This window comes from Aquila chrysaetos, chromosome 10, assembly GCF_900496995.4.
Source record: "Aquila chrysaetos chrysaetos chromosome 10, bAquChr1.4, whole genome shotgun sequence".
NCBI lineage: Eukaryota > Metazoa > Chordata > Aves > Accipitriformes > Accipitridae > Aquila > Aquila chrysaetos.
Window position 1 is genome coordinate 28,089,164 of NC_044013.1, and position 17,995 is coordinate 28,107,158.

Genomic DNA, 17,995 nt, shown 5'->3' on the forward strand with positions numbered 1-17,995 from the left:
TTGTTTCAAGCATTGGAAAAAGCTTTTTATGCTTAATCCTAAAGGTGCCTTAATTCAAAGGTGATTAATATTAGTCTGGAAAATCACAGATCAGCTTTTATAACCTTTTGCTTTTATCCATTTTTATTACTCTACCAGTTAATTAATAGGAGCTCATTGATTCAGGCATCTTGCTTTGCTTTGGAAGCAATTTTGTCCATCTTATTTGTAGTTAGTTTTTAAAAAAATCTTATCTAATGGCTTCTCCTTGTATGTCATCTTTTCACCAGCTGGAAACAAGAACAAGTACTGGCATGGGTTTCTCTGGGGTTAGCTTTCTCAACTCTGAAAGTGCATCTCTGGCAAACAATGGGCACTTCCTTCTTAGGAAGGAATAACTTCATACAAAGCATTTAATTTTTGGGTGGAGTGGGGGTCTTGTTTATTTTTAATTGACATTGTGGGTGAGCGAAGAAGAAAATGGATTTGAAAGTTCATGTGGGTATACCTATAAAGATGTAAAGCTGGATTGAAAGTAGTAGTGATTCTGAAGCTGCTGCCTTTTTCAGAGAAAGCTGTGAAAGATTCTCCTTTTTCATGCCTTACAGGAACCAGTTTATTGATTGACTTACTAACAGGTTTAAGCTGAAGTGGAAAGAACAGAATGCAATTCACCTTTAATAGCAAGAGCTGTAGTATTCACCTTGTTTTTAAACATATTTCTATGGTTGGCTGATGCTCTTTTGGTAAATGAACTGTATTTCCAGACCTCTGGAACAGGAATTATTTCTGTGGGACTTGAAAGACACCATTTGGATAATACCTTTTGGGGAACTTGTTTTCCAACTGTAGCTCTGTGTTCTCTGAGCTTCCATGGAAATCTTCCGTGATTTTTCTTCTTTTTCTTTGACCTGTTCTGATCTATGCCATGTACCTTCTTGTCACAGTGATGTCAAGGTGTTTTCCAATAGCATGGCAAAGGAAGATTTTTATTTCCATCACAAGGCTTCTGCTTTCGTCTTATCCTAATAAGGAGAGTTGTATGCACAGCAATGGCCTTAGTTTTGAAGTGTTTCCACTGCCTTGGGCTTGGTAATAGAGGTGGTGGCTGAAACACCCTGCCTGGCCCCTGGAGCAGAAGGTACTGTGGTTTGCTGTGGCTCCATGGCTTCAGACTGACCTTCAGGAAGGCTCTGCATTGTGCTTGAGTGACAGATGCAATGAATTGCATGTTGCTTTTTCTAATTTCTTGCTATAGTGATACTGAAGTAGTTTTGGTTCCATGTTCCTCTTATGTATTGAGTGATGGCAGCCATTCACAGTGTAATCACTTGAATTGTATACATCCTTTGTTTAACTGAACATGAGTGTTAAGGCTTATAAAATTTAGATATCTATTTACACAGTAGCTTTCAGAGCTGCTTCTGTACATGTAGGTTCTGCCAGTTTGAACCCTCACATTCTCTTTGGCTTTCAGAGGATTTTATCTTGAACAATGTCACATTCATTTGGAAAGCTGATGAAAACTAGTGTTTTACACAGTTTATGATTATTTAACTGTGAAAAATAATCTTCATCTACCTGTACTTCAGCTGCATATCTCTTACTGTAGAAGCAGTATCTTTATGAAATGTTTTTAAGTGTAAACAAGCAAATGTCAGTTTTCATTTGAAAATGCAACTCCCTTGTTCTGTGTTTGGCATAAGCCAGATTGCAGAGGAAGAAAGCAGAGATGCTTCCTTCTTCATGCAGCATCAGGTGTTGCAGTGGCAGGCACAGCAAAGCAGAAGTACATGAAGAACAGGTAGCCTTTTCCAGAACTGCCTGGGCTGCTTGTCACCTGATGAAGAGATGATGATTTTCATTGATATGGTCAACCAAAGGCACCTTTCTCTTCTCCCTCCCCAAATTTCAAGAGCGGAGCTCTTCAACATTCACAAGAATCCTGATGTCTCTGAGCACCCATAACATATAGTGTCCTCTTTACCACTACTGTCATCATGTTTTAGATCAAAACTGACAGTTTTCTATAATACCTGAGCCTTCCTTGTGCATTTGCAAGACAGAGCATGGCCTTTCTGTCTCTCTCAGGCCTTGTCTCATTTGGTGTGCAGAACAAGTGGAGTTTGTAACACCTTCTCTATCCCTACCTCTCTGCCACCGCTATCTAGACTTTGCAGGAACAGGAACTTTTTACTTTCTTTTGGGCCACTACATAGATGAGTTTATCAAGGTAGATGCAGGAAAACAAGAAATAGAGTGGAAAAAGTATTTGAACTTGGCCCTAGCCTTTCTCCTCACTGTATACAGTGCTTTAGAGTAGTCCGTGAGTTCAGGTACTCTTCTTGCTATTGTTTATTTTTTGGTCCTCCCACTAATGCCTCTTAATACTGGTAGAATCTGAAAGGTGACTCCCACCATGTGTGTGCTCAGCCATCAATCTGTCTGTGCAGATTGATGAATACCCCACTTTGTATTGGGGAAGAAATGAGAGATACATCCATGCTCTGTTTCACATCTAGCACATTGCTAGCGGTGTTGCAACTGGGAGAAATGTGTCCTGTGCCTTGGGCAGTTCTGGGAGTTTCTGGTGCTCTGCTGCTGTCTGTTCCTCTGGATCCTGTCCTGTCCTTTCCTTGCTCAAAGTGAAATCCTGCACACAGTATTGTTGTGGCACTTCGGATGTATTTCAAATCTCTAGTCTTCGTTCCAACAGTCCTCACAAAGCATCTTATCTTCCTCCCCAACTCAAAAGCAGGGCAAAAACGGAGACACGTGGAAAAAGCAGATCCAGAACACTTGTTTTCTTAGCTTTTAAGAGCAATGCAGCAAAGACAGGCAGAGCATTATCATTCATAATGCCTGAAGTGCAACATCTTATAAAGCAATTTTTAGTCTTTTGTGGTGGAAGCACAGAAGACCTTACCAGAAACAGAGGTGCCTGAGCTTTGTTGTCTGCAGGGGGCACACAGGGCATGGCCATGCAGCAGTCCAGTCCCCTAGGAGGCTGTGCAGACATTAGCACCTCCTTTGCAGTAGCCTGTGTCTCACGAAGTTCTGTTGCAGTGTGGCGATCATTACTGTTTCCTTATAAAGAAAGAGCTATGTGCGCAAGAACTCATCGAGCATTTTAATTGTGCAGTTTGGGGACACAAGTTCATTTTCCCTCCAGCTTCTGGCCTTTATCAACAAAACCAAAGAATAAAAGTTATGTAAAATTACACTTACCAAAAGCCCATGTGGGGAGTTGTTGCTGTTCAAATTGGCATACAGAAGTATAAGACTCAGAAGATAGAATTAATTTTCTGTCATCTTCCTTGCTACAACTTAAGCACCATTGCAGAATAGTAAAAGGAAAGCTAGGTATTGCTTTGATTTTTCTAGTAGTTTCTTCATCAGTTTGTAATACCTCTGCATTTCCATATTCCTGTGCCTGTTTTGTATTTTTAAAAATAATCTTTGTATTTCCCTGCAAGACAGTGTCCCACTATGTCTGTATTAATATGTGCTCTTGTCTTTTAAACTCTTTTTTAAGAACTTAACGGTAAGTCTGTGAATCATTTATGTACCCCAGGTGAATTGTATATGTAAATAATTTCATGATGTTAATTTTAATCATTGCTCTTTCTTTCTCTTTAATTTCTTACTAATTGTTCTGCTCTAGATCAAAACCAGGCACTTCGGCTGTGTCTGGGCAGCACTGCTGTTGGGGCCCAGTATGGGGCTGTCTCTGCTCTCAGTATCAACAATGACTGTTCGAGACTCCTGTGTGGCTTTGCAAAAGGACAGGTAATTCCCATAGGATGAGATGGTCCAGTGCTCTGTTCTTCTGCAGACTGTTACTGAGAGACTATCCAGAGGTGAAAATAGCTCCAAGCCAAGCACACTCAATACGTAGCTGTTTGTTAGTTGGTTTTGTGCTGAGAAGCAGTATGCATAGCTTAATCTGCCCTGAGCTTTTTTGGCCAGCCAATTCCTGCATCCAGTGAGCTAATTCAGATTGTTTGGGGTAGTTTTCTGTGAAGGAAATGGATAATGCAGAATATAGTGAAGGATTCAATTAATCATGGCTCGTTGTGACATAAGTCCTGCTCCTGATAAACTGAAATGTGCAATGGTGCACCAGGACAACCAGCTTAGTCTTTCTAGGTCACTTTGTGAGTTCTATGCTTTGTAATTAAAGCTAGTTTTTACTGTGGTGATGAGTGGAAAGTCCTGAAACTCATATCTAGCCCCAAAGTTCATTTTTATTAACACCTTACTTCTGTGGTATGACAGAAGCAGCATAGCTTTTGAATGCAGGGGAAAAAGGGTTTGAGTCTGCTGTTGCACTTTTATGCCCTTCTCTGAACCAAAGGAGAGAAAGCAATTCCTGAAGTTGTAAGACTAAAACTAAACCAAAATGGATAGAAGTTACCTTGGTAAAATTTAGACGTCCATGGAATACAAAGAAGGCTGCTTTGTTTTGCTTTTTAGTTTCATTTCCCTTTGCTGCTTTGGCTTTCACCTTCATTCTAGATAAAAAGCACTCCAGTGCCTATGACAGGGCTAAATGACAGACTGCTCCAGACCATGTGGAAATGCAGATTTGATCCGTACAGAGCAGTGGACGGTTTTAAATGATACTCAGATAAAATATTTTGGAGCAGCAGTTCTGAAACATTGGTCTACAAAGCTTTGATAGATGATATTTGGAACCATGTAAAATAATATTTCCAATAAAAAGTTTGATTCAAATTGTAATCTCAGCTTTTCTGGGCTAAATATTCCTCATTTATGCACTAAATACTTTGGGACTTCCTGTTTCTTAGTTGAAAAATTGCTTGAATTTAATATCCAAGCACAAGCCAAGCTGTATACTCCCATCTGACCTGTCATGCCAAGCAAATGCAGGAGGAGAGGAGTGACAAGGTTCATGGTAGCTGTGGAGATGCTTGAGTTTTGCTAATGGGTGTTAGCACAGATTATTCAACTGTTCACTGATTCTGAGACAAATGCAATGAACCACTTTGAACAGTGTGTAGTAGCAAAGTTATCTTACCTTCTTTAATTGTGTTATCAGGCAGATAGCTGTGAGGTAAGTTCGGGCAGGTAGTGAGAGCTTGCCAAAAGGACATGCTTCAGTTGTGAAGATAACACTAATTTTGTCAGTGAGAGTGTAAGCAGATAAGTAAACTGCTTGTAAAAAAAAAAAAAAGGTGGAAACAGGTTTCAGATCACTTTTCTTTGATATGAAGACCCTACTAACCCAGGATGATATTGGGAATGTAGAAATTTATTGATATACTAACGTGCAAGGTGGTGGAGAGAACCCTTTGGCATGTGTACTGAGAATAGTCTGCTTGCAGATCACAATGTGGGATCTGGCCAGTGGGAAGCTGCTACGATCAATAACAGATGCCCACCCACCAGGAACAGCCATTTTGCATATCAAGGTAACAAACACTATATGTACTCCTTGTATAATACTTTTTTTTTTTCTGTTAAAACATACTTTTGTTCAGTCAGATGTGTTGACTTGCCTTGCGTAGTACTTCTGGATTCACAGATGAGAGCAGCTGCCTAGGCGTTATGTGGCAATAGTATCTAGAGGTGAGAAAAATGAGCAGAAATGCTATTTTAAAAAGAAACTGAGTATTTTGAGAGCTGAAATAGTAGTATTGGCTGTGAGTTGTACTATGACAAACAACAGTTGTTGTCTGTTATAACTCCTCTCTCTGATGCCAAAATCTATGAAGAATTAAATGCTAGAATACATTTTTCTAAGACTTGCAGTGGTTTGAACTGGATACATGACTTGCTAAGTTTAAAGAGTCTGAAGTGTAGAAAGTAGCTTCTGTCAGCAGTTTTTCAAATAACTTGTTGGGAATGTTTCGGTTGAAAGAGAAATCATCTATGGCTTCTTGTTCAACATAGTGTTGTCATCACACAGAAACTCATATCTGATTTTGTGCATGGCTTTATGTGGACCTCTCCTACCAGAGCATAATGCTTCTTGGCAGCCTGGTCAGAGCAGTGACTTTTGTGCATCACCCAAACTCATCTCTCTCTTCTTCTTTCCTGGACCTTGCTGAGACATCCTAGACCCATACAGTGTCACACATGGAACTAGTGTAGTGGGTCTGGTGGGTCATTGTCCTAGTTCAACCTGCTCAAGGACAGGTTCTCATGTACTGGTTGGTCTCACCTGGCTAACCAAAAATGTTTTGTAGGCATGAAGGTGCCCCTTTACCGCTGCATCTTCCACGCTTCCACCTCTGCCATCTTTGCCCTGTGCATGAAGATGGATATTTTCCTGTGCCAGGTCCTCTGCTCCTAGTGAGCCCCTTCTCCAGCTCATGACCTGATGGCAGTACCAGCATTGAAGATTTCTCAGACACGGCTATACAGCCCAGGTGCTTGTGCTCCTAGATGCTGGATTGCAGAGTCCTTCAGAAGGGTGTCTCAGCTGTGGCTGTGACCCTTTTCCTTATCTTGATTATTTGGTATCATTAGTAGTTCTGGATGTTTCTGATTTTGGTCTGTTTGTGACTGCAGCCCATTCACCAGCTCTGGCACCAACTCAGGGGCTTGAGGTTGTGAGCTGTTCTAGTGGTAACATGGGTTTTGGTATGCTGTAGTTCTGAGCCGCAATAGAAAGTAATGGGACTTTGTAACAAAATCTAGCAATAGGGCTTACTGGAGGAGTGAAGATGAAACACAGAACTTTGCTTTTCTTACACATCTTAAAAAAGCCAGTAATTGTCTCCACTCCGTATGTTAAAGGTATTTTTCTGGTAGGTACAATGCTTGTACTTTGGTGTGCTGTTAACAATGCCATAGCATACATTTTTCTATCCATTTTTTTGTAGTTTATTTCTTAGACCCACTTTTAATCTAATTATCTGCTCAGTTTACAGATGACCCAACGCTTGCAATTTGCAATGACAGCGGAGGCTCCGTATTTGAACTGTCATTTAAGTAAGACAATAACTCTAAGTACCCATAGAAAGTACAAGAAACTAATACTCGGTCATAGTTTCTAAAACCTAAGCAAAAAACCCCATTGGAACCAATAAAGCTACTGTCTGAATGTTTGAAGGTGTAATTTAGGGCTGCAGTATAATTTCACAGCTGAAGCAAGATGCTATCTGGCAGTGTCATAGTCAAAGAACAGCCTAAGTTATTAAGGTATCAGTGTATTGCCCAGAATCTTGGCATTCCTTGTGGGCTTTTGGTAGTTGTCGTAAAAGTGCTGCCTCTTGGTTTTCCTTGTTTCATTAGCGAGAGCTGGCTTGCAGTGACTGCTCATTTTCTTCTTGGCCTCTTCAAGAGGACGAGGGACAAGGAGGAAGAGTTGATAGTCTAGGGAGTCTGATCGTGTCCAGGAATTGCCAAAACTTTATTGTTAAATAAGATCTTAAGGCATTCTTGTCTGTATCTGAGCAGCTGTATGGGACTGCTTTCAGTGACACACTAAAAGCGTTCCCTGGAGCTGTGTAAAGGACTCTTTAAAAATAGTATTTATGAAGGATCACTCCTGAGATTTCATTAGATTGTTGGGCTGATCTCTTCTTGATAGCTGGCCACCAAACTGATTTCTCTTCTTTGCAGGAGGGTTATGGGAGTGAGAACGTGTGAATCTCGATGTCTCTTCAGTGGCTCAAAGGGGGAAGTTTGCTGTATTGAACCATTACATACAAAACTTGAGCTGAGAGACCATCCTATCACCCAATATTCACTGCTGGCCATGGCCTCCCTAACAAAGGTAACTTGCTGCTTGCAGAAGGCTTTGTGTGAGAAATCAAAAAGTAGAAGTTTTCTGGTATATACTCAAATATTTTATTGCACTTTTTTGTTTTTCTTGAAGATACTGGTTATTGGCCTGAAGCCGTCTCTGAAAGTGTGGATGACCTTTCCCTATGGTCGTGTGAGTAATGAAGCCAGTTACTTTTTGAATTATGGCTACAAACAGTTCCTAGAGTGAAGGGGATGAGATTAGGACCGGGTGTTTGGTATCGCTACTTTGTCAGCACGCAGTAAACGCTGCACTGTGGAATTGCAGTGATAATCTGTTGGTCTCGTGTGCAGATTGTGGGCAGAGAGAGGGTGAAAAGGCTGCTTTCAGCTGTACCTATGTGAAGATGCTGAATTTCTCCAATAAGTAGGAAGGGAGGAACACAGGAGCTGAAGTGCCCTCAGCTTCTTGTCTTCCCTGCTCCAGCCTGGATGCACCCACAGATGGGATGTTGACCTGATTATGGCTACAATCACCTTGGACTGAGGCTGTTGCTTCACCTAAGAACCATAAAATCGAACCCTTAATTGCAAGGATGGAAACAAAGTGGAATTGGAGCACTAAACAGTCTTCTAAACTCTTGATTATTCACTTTCAATAGTCACTAGTATAATTCCTCTTGGAAAAGCAGCTGAGGGAAGATGTGGGATATGCTAGATTGGGAGAATGGAGACAAGGCTGCTAGCAAGCTGCAGCTTGTCTTAGTCCATCAATCCATGTGAGATTGGATCTACATTAAGCAGCTAGGACACAGGTTTTGTTCTGACTGGCCGCCCACTTTGCCAAGAGACATACGTTGCGCCTAAACCATGTGGCTGGACCAAAGAGCACAAGCTACTGCTCAGCTGCCAGCAGACCAGGAAATTGCTTTACAGCCTGTGTGTATACATGGCAAAGTCAGAGAGTAGCAGCTGATGAACAGCATGTGTCCTGGAAATGAGGTTCTGCCTTGTGTACCTTAAATATTGGCTCTGCTTTTTGTCTAACAGATGGACCCTTCTAGTGTCCCTCTTCTGGCGTGGCACTTTGTGGCTGTACAGAACTCTGTGAACCCCATGCTTGCATTTTGTCGAGGAGACGTCGTTCATTTTCTTCTGGTAAGCCTTGGATGTTTTATGCTGCTTTTCAGATAGTCACATCTTACATATTCAGTTGACTGAGCCTCTGTCTCAGTGAAAGTATGATATCTGTGCATGCTAGGCAGGTCTGCATCTTGCAGCCAGCTTGGTAAAACACACCTGTTGGTCATTGCTCTTCAGCAAGCCGTGGTGCCCTTCCCTAAGAATCTGGAGGCGTGAACTTTATGCATTCCAGAAGTGTTGATTTGCAGCTTATCTTATTTCTACTGGAGGGAGAAGAATGTGGTTTGTTTTCAGGGAGATCGCATGAATTTGAGATAGCATTTTTTTTTTTTTTTTTTGCTTTAAAAGATGAGTCTGGAAAAAATTTGTATAAACCACTGAGAGACAACAGCTTTCAGGTCCTGTTGGCATGTGACTTTCAGGCATTCTGCTCATCCTGTTTAGATCTGCAGAAGTTACACATGCAGATATGGTTGTTTGAAAATGACTTCATGTCTGCTTTCAGTATGAGAGCAGTACCTAGGCTTCAGAAAATCTGGCATTTTGGCTCTGGAGTGCTAATTTTGTTTCCCAGCTCTGCTCTCATCTTGAACCTTAAGCTTTGCTCAAGCACCCAGGCATTGTGTTGTCTGGATTGAATCCTTTTTCTTCTCTATCTTCTCTCTCGGTAAACTTAAGGAGAAAGAAAAGGATGTATGTTTAAGCCAGTCTTGCTGGAGATGTCTGCGCATGCAATAGCAGGAGCCTCTGCACAGATACCCAGCTCAGCTATGGCCAGTGGTGCTGCTCTGCTTATAGGTTACTAAACAGCAGCCATTACCTGGATTCAGATCCCTATTGCTGTACTTCAAATTGTCAAAATGTAAAAAAACTTATTTTTGCAGAATGCTTTTTTAAATGATGATCAATTAAAGCCAGTTTCACATTAGCATTCTGTAGTTCTGACTCTTATGAGCAGAAAGTACAGTAGTTCCTGCATAGGATGAGAGAGAACCCTTGACTGGGAGTTGTCATGCAACATTTCCCTTCAATTCAGTTTTCCAGTGGGGCTGAGCCCCTTGGGAGTCAGTGAAGGAGAATCAGTCCTTCTTTGGTGCTCTCTGTACAAATGCTGGAGGTTTGCACCCCTTTTAGAAACTGAATTGCTTGATATAATACGTGAGGTGGGGCAGGGGTAACAATCCCTTGAACACGTGTAGTGCTGGCTTGTTTGACATACAACTCTTGTAGTACAAATAAATGATTTAAAAATGATCCAGCAGAGGCCATATATTTTTACTGCCCCCTGCTCAGAGCCTTCTGTTTCCTCACTTACATGAGTGCTTTTGAAAGTGAGACATTACACTCCATTTGAGAAGTGTGTGTGCTGCTACTGCACGCTCAACGTGCTTGGCTGGGGGGAGCTCCAGACTCCTGGAGTTGGTGTGATGCACTCTGGGAACAGAGAGGTTGAGCTGAAGAAAGTCTTTGAGTTTGAGTCAGCATTGTCCAATTTCTCTTTCAGGTAAAGAGAGATGATACTGGTGCAATACATGTCACTAAGCAGAGGCAGCTTCATCTACACTATGACCTCATCAACTTTACTGTAAGTCTCAATACTATAGAATGTTTAATTTTTTTGCACTGGTTTTCTTGTAAATGTATCTCAATAGCCCTTAGTTCTATATTATTGGTTTTACAAATGTAGCATAAGAAGTGGCTGTGTTTATCTGGGGCTAACTAACTGAAAATGTCCTTAAATTTGGGACTTAGTGGAAAACCAGCACAAGTGAAATAGCAAGTAGTAGCTAAAGGATAAAAAATTAGTAGCATGAAGGCAATAATACTGTCCTTTTTGGGAAGGGGGGGTAGCCTTGTTGAGGAAATATTTTCAAGAGCCAGAGAGAATCTGGCAAGGAAGATTTTTATTCTATGTTGTCACTAAAAAGAATTCAAAATTTTGTGTAATTGGCTCAGTAAAATTCTAGTGTTTGCATATATGAGTGCTTGCTAAAGCACCGTAATTGTTTGATGCTTTCAACAAAAAAAATTGTTCAACTCAAACGCATTTACAGAATACAGCGAGTAAAACATGAAGGACCAAAATACCAAGATGGACATCCACATCAGCTGGAATTTGAAGTCCGTTAACAAATATGCTTGGTGTTTAAAAAAAATAAAATAAAAAATTGTAAAAGCAGGAAAAAAAAGCCTTTTTATTTGCAGGTTTTTGAAGATAATAGTAGAAGCCACAGAATATGAATGACAGGCTTTGAGTTAAACTTAAATGTACTATTTCTGTTTTTAATGCCTCATGATGCCATATTTACTTCCTAAGGGATTTGAGAACTGGTGTTGTAGTAGTCTTGGTTTTGAGACCTTTGGATAGAAAGTGTGCTAGAGCATAAAGAGTGCACCAAGAGGACAAGAACTCTGGTGGATTGCCATTTGTCTACAGGTGGTTTCTCTGAAGAAGGTTCCTTGTCATTTTTCTCAGTGTTATAGCTGATACTCCAGAAGGAGCCGCCCTATCTTTAGCTTCAGATTTATGCATGGGTGCTGTTGTGAAGTGACTGTGTATAGTAACAAAGCTGCTAGCCATCCTAGAACTTCCAGTATTAATACTCAGGGATATGGCCAGAGCCTGTTTAGTTGGCTTCTAGTTGTGTATGCCTTGCTGAAATCTGTGATTTGTTGCTTTTTCAGTGGATAAACTCACGGACAGCAGTGCTTCTGGACAGTGTAGAGAAGCTGCATGTTATAGATCGTCAGACACAGGAGGAGCTGGAGACCATAGAGATACCAGAAGTTCAGCTAGTCTACAACAGCAGCCACTTCAAATCGCTGGCTACGGGAGGCAATGTCAGCGAAGCTCTGGTAGACACAAATGACCTGCTTGTGTTAGCTAACTGTTTCAGATATGCCCTAAGTGGAAACCTGGAGAAAAAAGCCTTTTGGAAGCATCTTGGAAATCATACATGCAGTGGATGTGGCCAATTAACAAACAGTTCATGTTTCCTGTTGTGCGCTGATGTTTTTAGGAGCTGCTCTGAAGTTACCAAGCTTTGGAATACTCTGCATAGGAAAAAAGCTGATGTGCTTTATTCTTCAAGAGATTCCTAATACTCTGCCGTAGCAGTGCCTGTGCAGTACATGTATTCCCTGCCGTCATCTCGTAGATTGTCACGCAGGGGTAGAGAGCATGAAACATAGTACCTATGCTTGTAGGTACTATGCTGCTTTTTTATTTGAAGTAAAAAACCAAACCCATCCGTACTAGTGGAAGTAAAAAACCAAACCCATCCGTACTAGTGGAAGTTGCAACACTTCAAATGTTGTGTCTTCTACTTTTTCCTCTTTTGTTTATTTGTCTTTCTTTCATGTTGACTTTCATGCTTGTTGGGGTTTGGTTTGGTTTTTTTTTTTTTTTTTTTTTTTTTTTTGGACCCTGGCCCATGCGGTGTCTGAACATGTTTTATTCTTGAAGTAGGTGTTAATTTCAGTGGCTACTGATAGCTCTTGTAACCTACCTGTGCCTTCTGCAGCAGATTCACTTTGATGTAGTATTTGTATTGCCATAGCATTGTGGAAGGTTTTTTAAAGCCATGGTTGTGGGACAAGTTATGGCTTTCAGTAGAAAATGAGTTTCTCTGTTTTGGAAACAGTTTGCCAAGAGTGTGTGTAAGAAAGGGCCTTCCATCCTTGTATTCAAGCCTCCCAATGCTTCACCAGAGAAAGCCCAGGGGTTCTGAAATTCCATAGCTGGATGATATGGTTCCTATTAATTTCTGCTATAGCCCTGTGAGACTTGCTGGCCCAAACAATTAGCAGAAGGCTCATGTGGGTCTGTAGTTTGGATCTGCAATTTCAAGCCCAGCATATGGTCATGACTCAGCTCCAGAAGCCCAAGGAGAAGTTCCTTCAATGCAGGATGGCAGGATTTCATAAAAAAGAATTCTCTGTCATGGTTACCTTTGGAAGAAGTACTCTGTTCCTTCGTGCTCAGTCTGGATGGCCAGATCTATGAGGACTCTGTGCAGCCTTTAGATCTACATAGCTGCTGCTTATCTGGCTTTCACTGCTTTATCTACTTCACACTGCTAGCATTGCTGTCATTCTTTCTGCTGCAGATGCATACTGAGGAAGAAAGAGTCAGAAGGTGGAGTTTAGTCTAAGTTAGCTTATGTACTGCCTGCCACATGATCTGGAATTACCAGGCACAATCTCACAGGACATAGCAAGAGATTGGCACTAAGGTTGTATATGAGTTCTCCTTGCTAGGATATGTCATTATTCAGAGCCTTTCACTCAAATCCAGAAGTTCTGCAGTGTTCTGTGAGGGCTTCTGGTGATTACCATCAAAGCCAGAGACATGTGGATTGAAAAACTGGTGGGCCCAAATAAGTGCTGCGTGTTAAAATGCTATTATGAGTCTAGAGAATACCCCTACTTAATTCACAGACTGTAAGTGGCAGATGAGATCTGAAGTCTATAATGCCATTTTGAAATACTAAGGATATGAACAAGGAAGTCTCTTTCCCTGCATTTAAGTAGGAGATACAAGACAACCTACTCCAGAGCAATTGAGTCATGGACAACTTCTCATGGGACGGTTTGGTTTTTTTTTATTTCCCATGGCTCAGGATCAGAAATACGCCTTTTCCTGTGTTAGTCTGCAGACATTCTGGAAGGCAAATCTTAGATGAGGCTGCTACCCCCATAAGAGATATTCTGGTTTCAGAGATGCCTGGGTTTGTGGATGAAGACTGTCAGACCCCAATCTTCTACTGCAGCATCTAAAGAAAGATACAGGGAATACCTGCTACTTCAGCCTTAGGTCCTGTGCTGAGGAGGTTGAAGTGTTGTTACGGTAATCCCTGGAATGGACACACTTTTCAGCAATAGGAAGAGAACCAGGAAGCTTCCCTATCTGACCAGACTGAGAAAAGTACAGGACAAATAGCTCTAGCCTGTGTAACTGTGCAGTGGAGCGGGAAGCAAGCACTGCCCATGCCTTGTAGTAAAATCTTTTAATTTTGATGTGATACTCCATTTCTCACATTGTAAATGTGCCCATATACAGCCTTTTAAACACTAGTTACTGGTATTCAAACTTCTGTTGTAGCAACTCTCACTTCAACAGTATTCTTTCCATCTGTGTCTCCTACACATTTGCTCTTGAGGAAGGTTTGTGAAGAAGCAGGTGGCAAGGAAAGAGTCCCCATAACTTTTTTTGCATCCGAGGATAGATACAGAGCACTGCTTGTGGGTCCTTATGACTTCGTCATGTTTTCTGGGTAGCCAGAGCTCAGTAGCATTTTAAGCTGCGTTCACAAGCAGGAAGGAGTGGCAGCAGAGCTTTTTTACTTACTACTACCCAGCAATCTGTGTTGTTCTATCCCAATCCTCATTTTGATTTCTGAATTACAAAGTGTTTCTAAAGTTCAAATGTATATATGTTTCTTAGAAAATTTTACAAAAACAAAAAGCAGTTTTACTTGCATGTAATTTTTTTTCCCTGTAGGCATTGGTTGGAGAGAAAGCTTGTTATCAGTCCATCAGCAGCTGTGGTGGCCAGATCTTTTACCTTGGAACTAAGGTAAATGTGGGGACCTTTTAATAAAAATATGGGGCATTCACTGTTGATGGTAGCTCATCTTCTGGAGAAGGGCAATTTTTTATTATATGGAGATGTGAATCAGGGATGGGTTCTTTGTGCAGTTATGTGGTGGGATTAAAGAATTGTGCAATAATTTGGTCTTGGCCGAGGTACAGGCTAAGACGTTGTCATAGTTTCACAGTATCCTGGTTCATGTTGCTTCAGGGTAGACTTAGCATTACTTTACTGACATCTCCTCTGTGCTAAGCTTCAATTTCTCTGTCTTAAACGTGCTAGTGAGTAAACAGAAGAAAATAAGACAGCAGGGAAAACTAGACTCTATTGTATGGAATGATAAAAGGAATATGTTATTCACTTTTCCTGTCCTGCAGTGCCTTTCTGTGAAAAGGCAAAGAGGGGTGGCCTATAGGATGGCATGTGGAAGTAGGGGAAAAAGTGAGGGATGGTATCTTGGAGCAGATGGGTTGTAAGGCCATGTAAAGAATTTTTTCTGTTTAATATAAACATCCAATTTATTCCTGCCATGCCAAGCTTGAGTGTTGCTTTACTTAGCTTCACCTGTACGAGCATGCTTTGGTGGGTCTGTCAGATACCACAGGCTACATGAGCAACTGTAACTAAATAATTCTTTTTTTTTTTTTTTTTTAATTTTCTAGTCTGTTCATGTCATGACATTGAGAAGCTGGAGAGAGGTACGTTGAGAGGAAAACTGTGCAGCTTAGTAGGTTCAAATTGCTTAAATATAGCTTGAGAGGATGGGGAGAGCATTTGTGAAGCATGTTCTGAGCACTGTGTTCAGGATCCCTGATTGCTGTGCACAGCCAGCACTGTAGGTACACTGCTTTCTGTGGTGGGACGCTATGGGACTCCCACTTGCATAAACTTGTAGGCTGAATGGAGACCTTGTTCTCCCAAGCAAGACATAATGCCTTGCCATGTTTCAGTTTCTGTTAACAAGATAGAGTTAGTGCAATGTGTGACTTCGGAGGACTGTGTAAGCGCTAGCCTTCTATCTGCCAGATAAGCATACAGGAGTGGAAGGAAATCTGGTTTACTGTATTTTGTCTCGAGCTACTGCAGGAGCTACATCATAAAATCCATCAAAGACTACCTAGAAAGTTAATTGGATTTTAGATCCTTGTTTCTGTTGGTAGAAGATTTTTTTTGGAACATCATTTCTCTGACAGCTGAAACCCTATCAATTTCCACACTAAAGTTCCTAGTGATCTATTTATGTCTATTTGTTCCTGTGTTGTTATTTTCACTTGAGTTAAACAGCAGTTTTTCCTTTCTGGATCATCACTTTGCAGTATGTTTAGTCAGTGTATGCATGTTCTCTCTCAGACTTTGTTTTACAAGGCTAAGCAAAGCTCCTTAATCATCCTCTTGTAAGATTACCTTCCCATTCCTTTCTTTTTTCATAGTCAGCGTTCTTTGCACCTCCTTTGCTCAGTTTCTTGAACATAGGTAAACACTTTGGCACATATTACTCTGGGTAGGGTCTTACAAGTGCCATGCACAATGTCACCTGTTCTTCACCGTCTCTACTAGATATGTCATTCCTCATGCATCCTTGGGTCTCATTTTGCTGTTCCTTTGGCTCCACGATGTCAGTGGCTTGTAGCACTCTGGAGATTCACCAGTATACCGTAGCCAAACCCTGATTTCTGCTCTGTTTGTACCATTGGATTGCATCACACTTCTGTTACCCAGCTTTACAGGCAATCCTATTGTGTCTGTCTTTCTGGTCTGCTGTCTCACATCACATGTTTACAGTTGGTTATCAGCAAACTTGATTATTAAATTCAGCTTATGCCAAGTTAGTTGACTGAATCATTATTTAGAAAGGGGCTTCAAGGCTGATTCTGAAGAACTCCAATAGTAGTTTCTTTTCAGTGTTGCATTTCTTCTTTAAGCAGTGAACTTCACCTTTTTTCCTCTTACCTGCTTTACAGCTCTTGTACTCATCCATGATTATAAGCTCCTCCATGTGACACTGTTTCAGGACCTTTAATAAAATATGAATGGTTCAGCTCTGTTGAACTTTTATACAGTTGCTGGTTTTAGTTACCAAGATCACTTTCCTCTGCTAGTCTTCCCTCCAGCCATTCACTACTGACTTTGGTTTAGTAAATTGTTAATGAAAATTCTTGCTTTGACCCATGATTTCATGTACTGGTTTTCCTAGAATTCAGAATTCAATCACAACTTACATGCTCTGACCCAACCTCCTTCTAAATTACTGTATGGTTTCTATTGTGCTGCACGCCTCTTTATTGTAGGGGACTTACTCAAGAGTTGTAATTGATTATGTGGGGGATTAGGCTGTGAAGCTGAGAGTTCTTGCTGCAGTACAGAAAGGTCATCTGAGACTCAGAATCTCTTATATCTCAAACAGTACTTTAACATTTTGACCTAACATACCAAGATCAGTGGTGCTTGACCTTGTGTGCTAATAATCCTTTAAAGCAGACAATATTTGTGATCTATTTCAATCATTGTTGACTGTGAGCTCAGGAGAAAAAGGGTAGGATGACTACATCCATATGCTGAAAACATGGCAGAGTTGTTTGTTGTGCTCTAAGCAATGAGGCAAGGATAGGGAGTAGAAAATTTTTATTCTTTGTGATTGCAGACACTCGCCAATGCTGTGGGTCTCCATCTATCAAGCATCTGACCTAAAATGTAGCCCACAGTGACTTGATGTACTGGGGCCTGACATTTCTTTGTCTTTAACTGTCCAGCAGCAAATGTACATATGAGAGAATCTCTTTGAGATACTGTCCTTTACTGCAATGTATTAAGAGCTTCTGAGGTTTCCTGTCCCCTTGCTTTCAGGGATCATGACCCACTACTGGGAAATGCTGATCTTAAATGGGAGGGGATCATCTTTTCTGCAATACTAAAGTCCAGTATTACTTGTTATTTTAGAGAGTTGACCACCTGCTGAAACAAGAGCGTCTCACAGATGCCCTGGCTCTAGCTTGGTCTTTTTATGAAGGTAAAGCAAAGGCTGTAGTAGGTAAGTTTGGGTTTGGCTTTTTTTTTTTTTTTTTTTCAATTGAAACCACTAGGGAAGGTTTTAAACCTATGCATGTACAGAAATCACTTTTTCAGGAAAAAAAAAAAAGGAAGATAAATGAATTGAAGAAAAGAAAGTAGGATGTCCTGCTTTGGGTTTGGCAGAAACAACACCTTTGTATGGATTGGTTTGATTTTTTCAGAGTCGTAGTCCCTTTAGCAGCCTGCTGTTCTCAAATGAAAATCAGACTTGGTCTGTGTTGTGACTCCTATCTGTTGTCACTTTGCTGTGAAGGAGGTGGATCCATGTGTTGAATATCTAGCCTGCTAATATATTCCTGAAGGTCATGCATGACCTGTAGGTAATTTTCAGTGTGATGTTCTCTCAGCTCTGCCAAGCAGGTACTTTCATTCAGGTCTCCTCTGACTATACAACTGACTGAAAGAACTGCTGGGCTTTGGCACCATGTTTCCTATGAAGGAGGATGCTTTGTGAGCACATAGCTTATTATGATAAACATGTTAATTATGCCAGAA

The 17,995-nt window shown here is 41.0% G+C and overlaps 1 protein-coding gene across 7 annotated transcripts in view; it reads left to right on the forward strand.

Moving 5' to 3' along the window:
- VPS8 (VPS8 subunit of CORVET complex) overlaps positions 1 to 17,995 on the forward strand; it is an 85,546-nt gene that overhangs the window by 11,372 nt on the left and 56,179 nt on the right. For 5 of the 7 annotated variants that reach the window (XR_005933287.1, XM_041126418.1, XM_030027262.1 and 2 more), the window contains 11 exons: positions 3,644 to 3,768; positions 5,328 to 5,414; positions 6,872 to 6,939; positions 7,573 to 7,726; positions 7,829 to 7,888; positions 8,746 to 8,853; positions 10,343 to 10,423; positions 11,524 to 11,694; positions 14,342 to 14,416; positions 15,094 to 15,129; positions 17,369 to 17,459. Coding sequence is in view for 6 of the 7 variants with exons in the window: in XM_041126418.1 (XP_040982352.1) it covers positions 3,644 to 3,768; positions 5,328 to 5,414; positions 6,872 to 6,939; positions 7,573 to 7,726; positions 7,829 to 7,888; positions 8,746 to 8,853; positions 10,343 to 10,423; positions 11,524 to 11,694; positions 14,342 to 14,416; positions 15,094 to 15,129; positions 17,369 to 17,459 (1,056 nt within the window). In the remaining variant the exon portion in view is untranslated. Of the gene's footprint in view, positions 1 to 3,643; positions 3,769 to 5,327; positions 5,415 to 6,871; positions 6,940 to 7,572; positions 7,727 to 7,828; positions 7,889 to 8,745; positions 8,854 to 10,342; positions 10,424 to 11,523; positions 11,695 to 14,341; positions 14,417 to 15,093; positions 15,130 to 17,368; positions 17,460 to 17,995 lie in introns of those variants that run through there. The other 2 variants (XM_030027264.1, XM_030027266.1) reach the window with 2 other exon arrangements.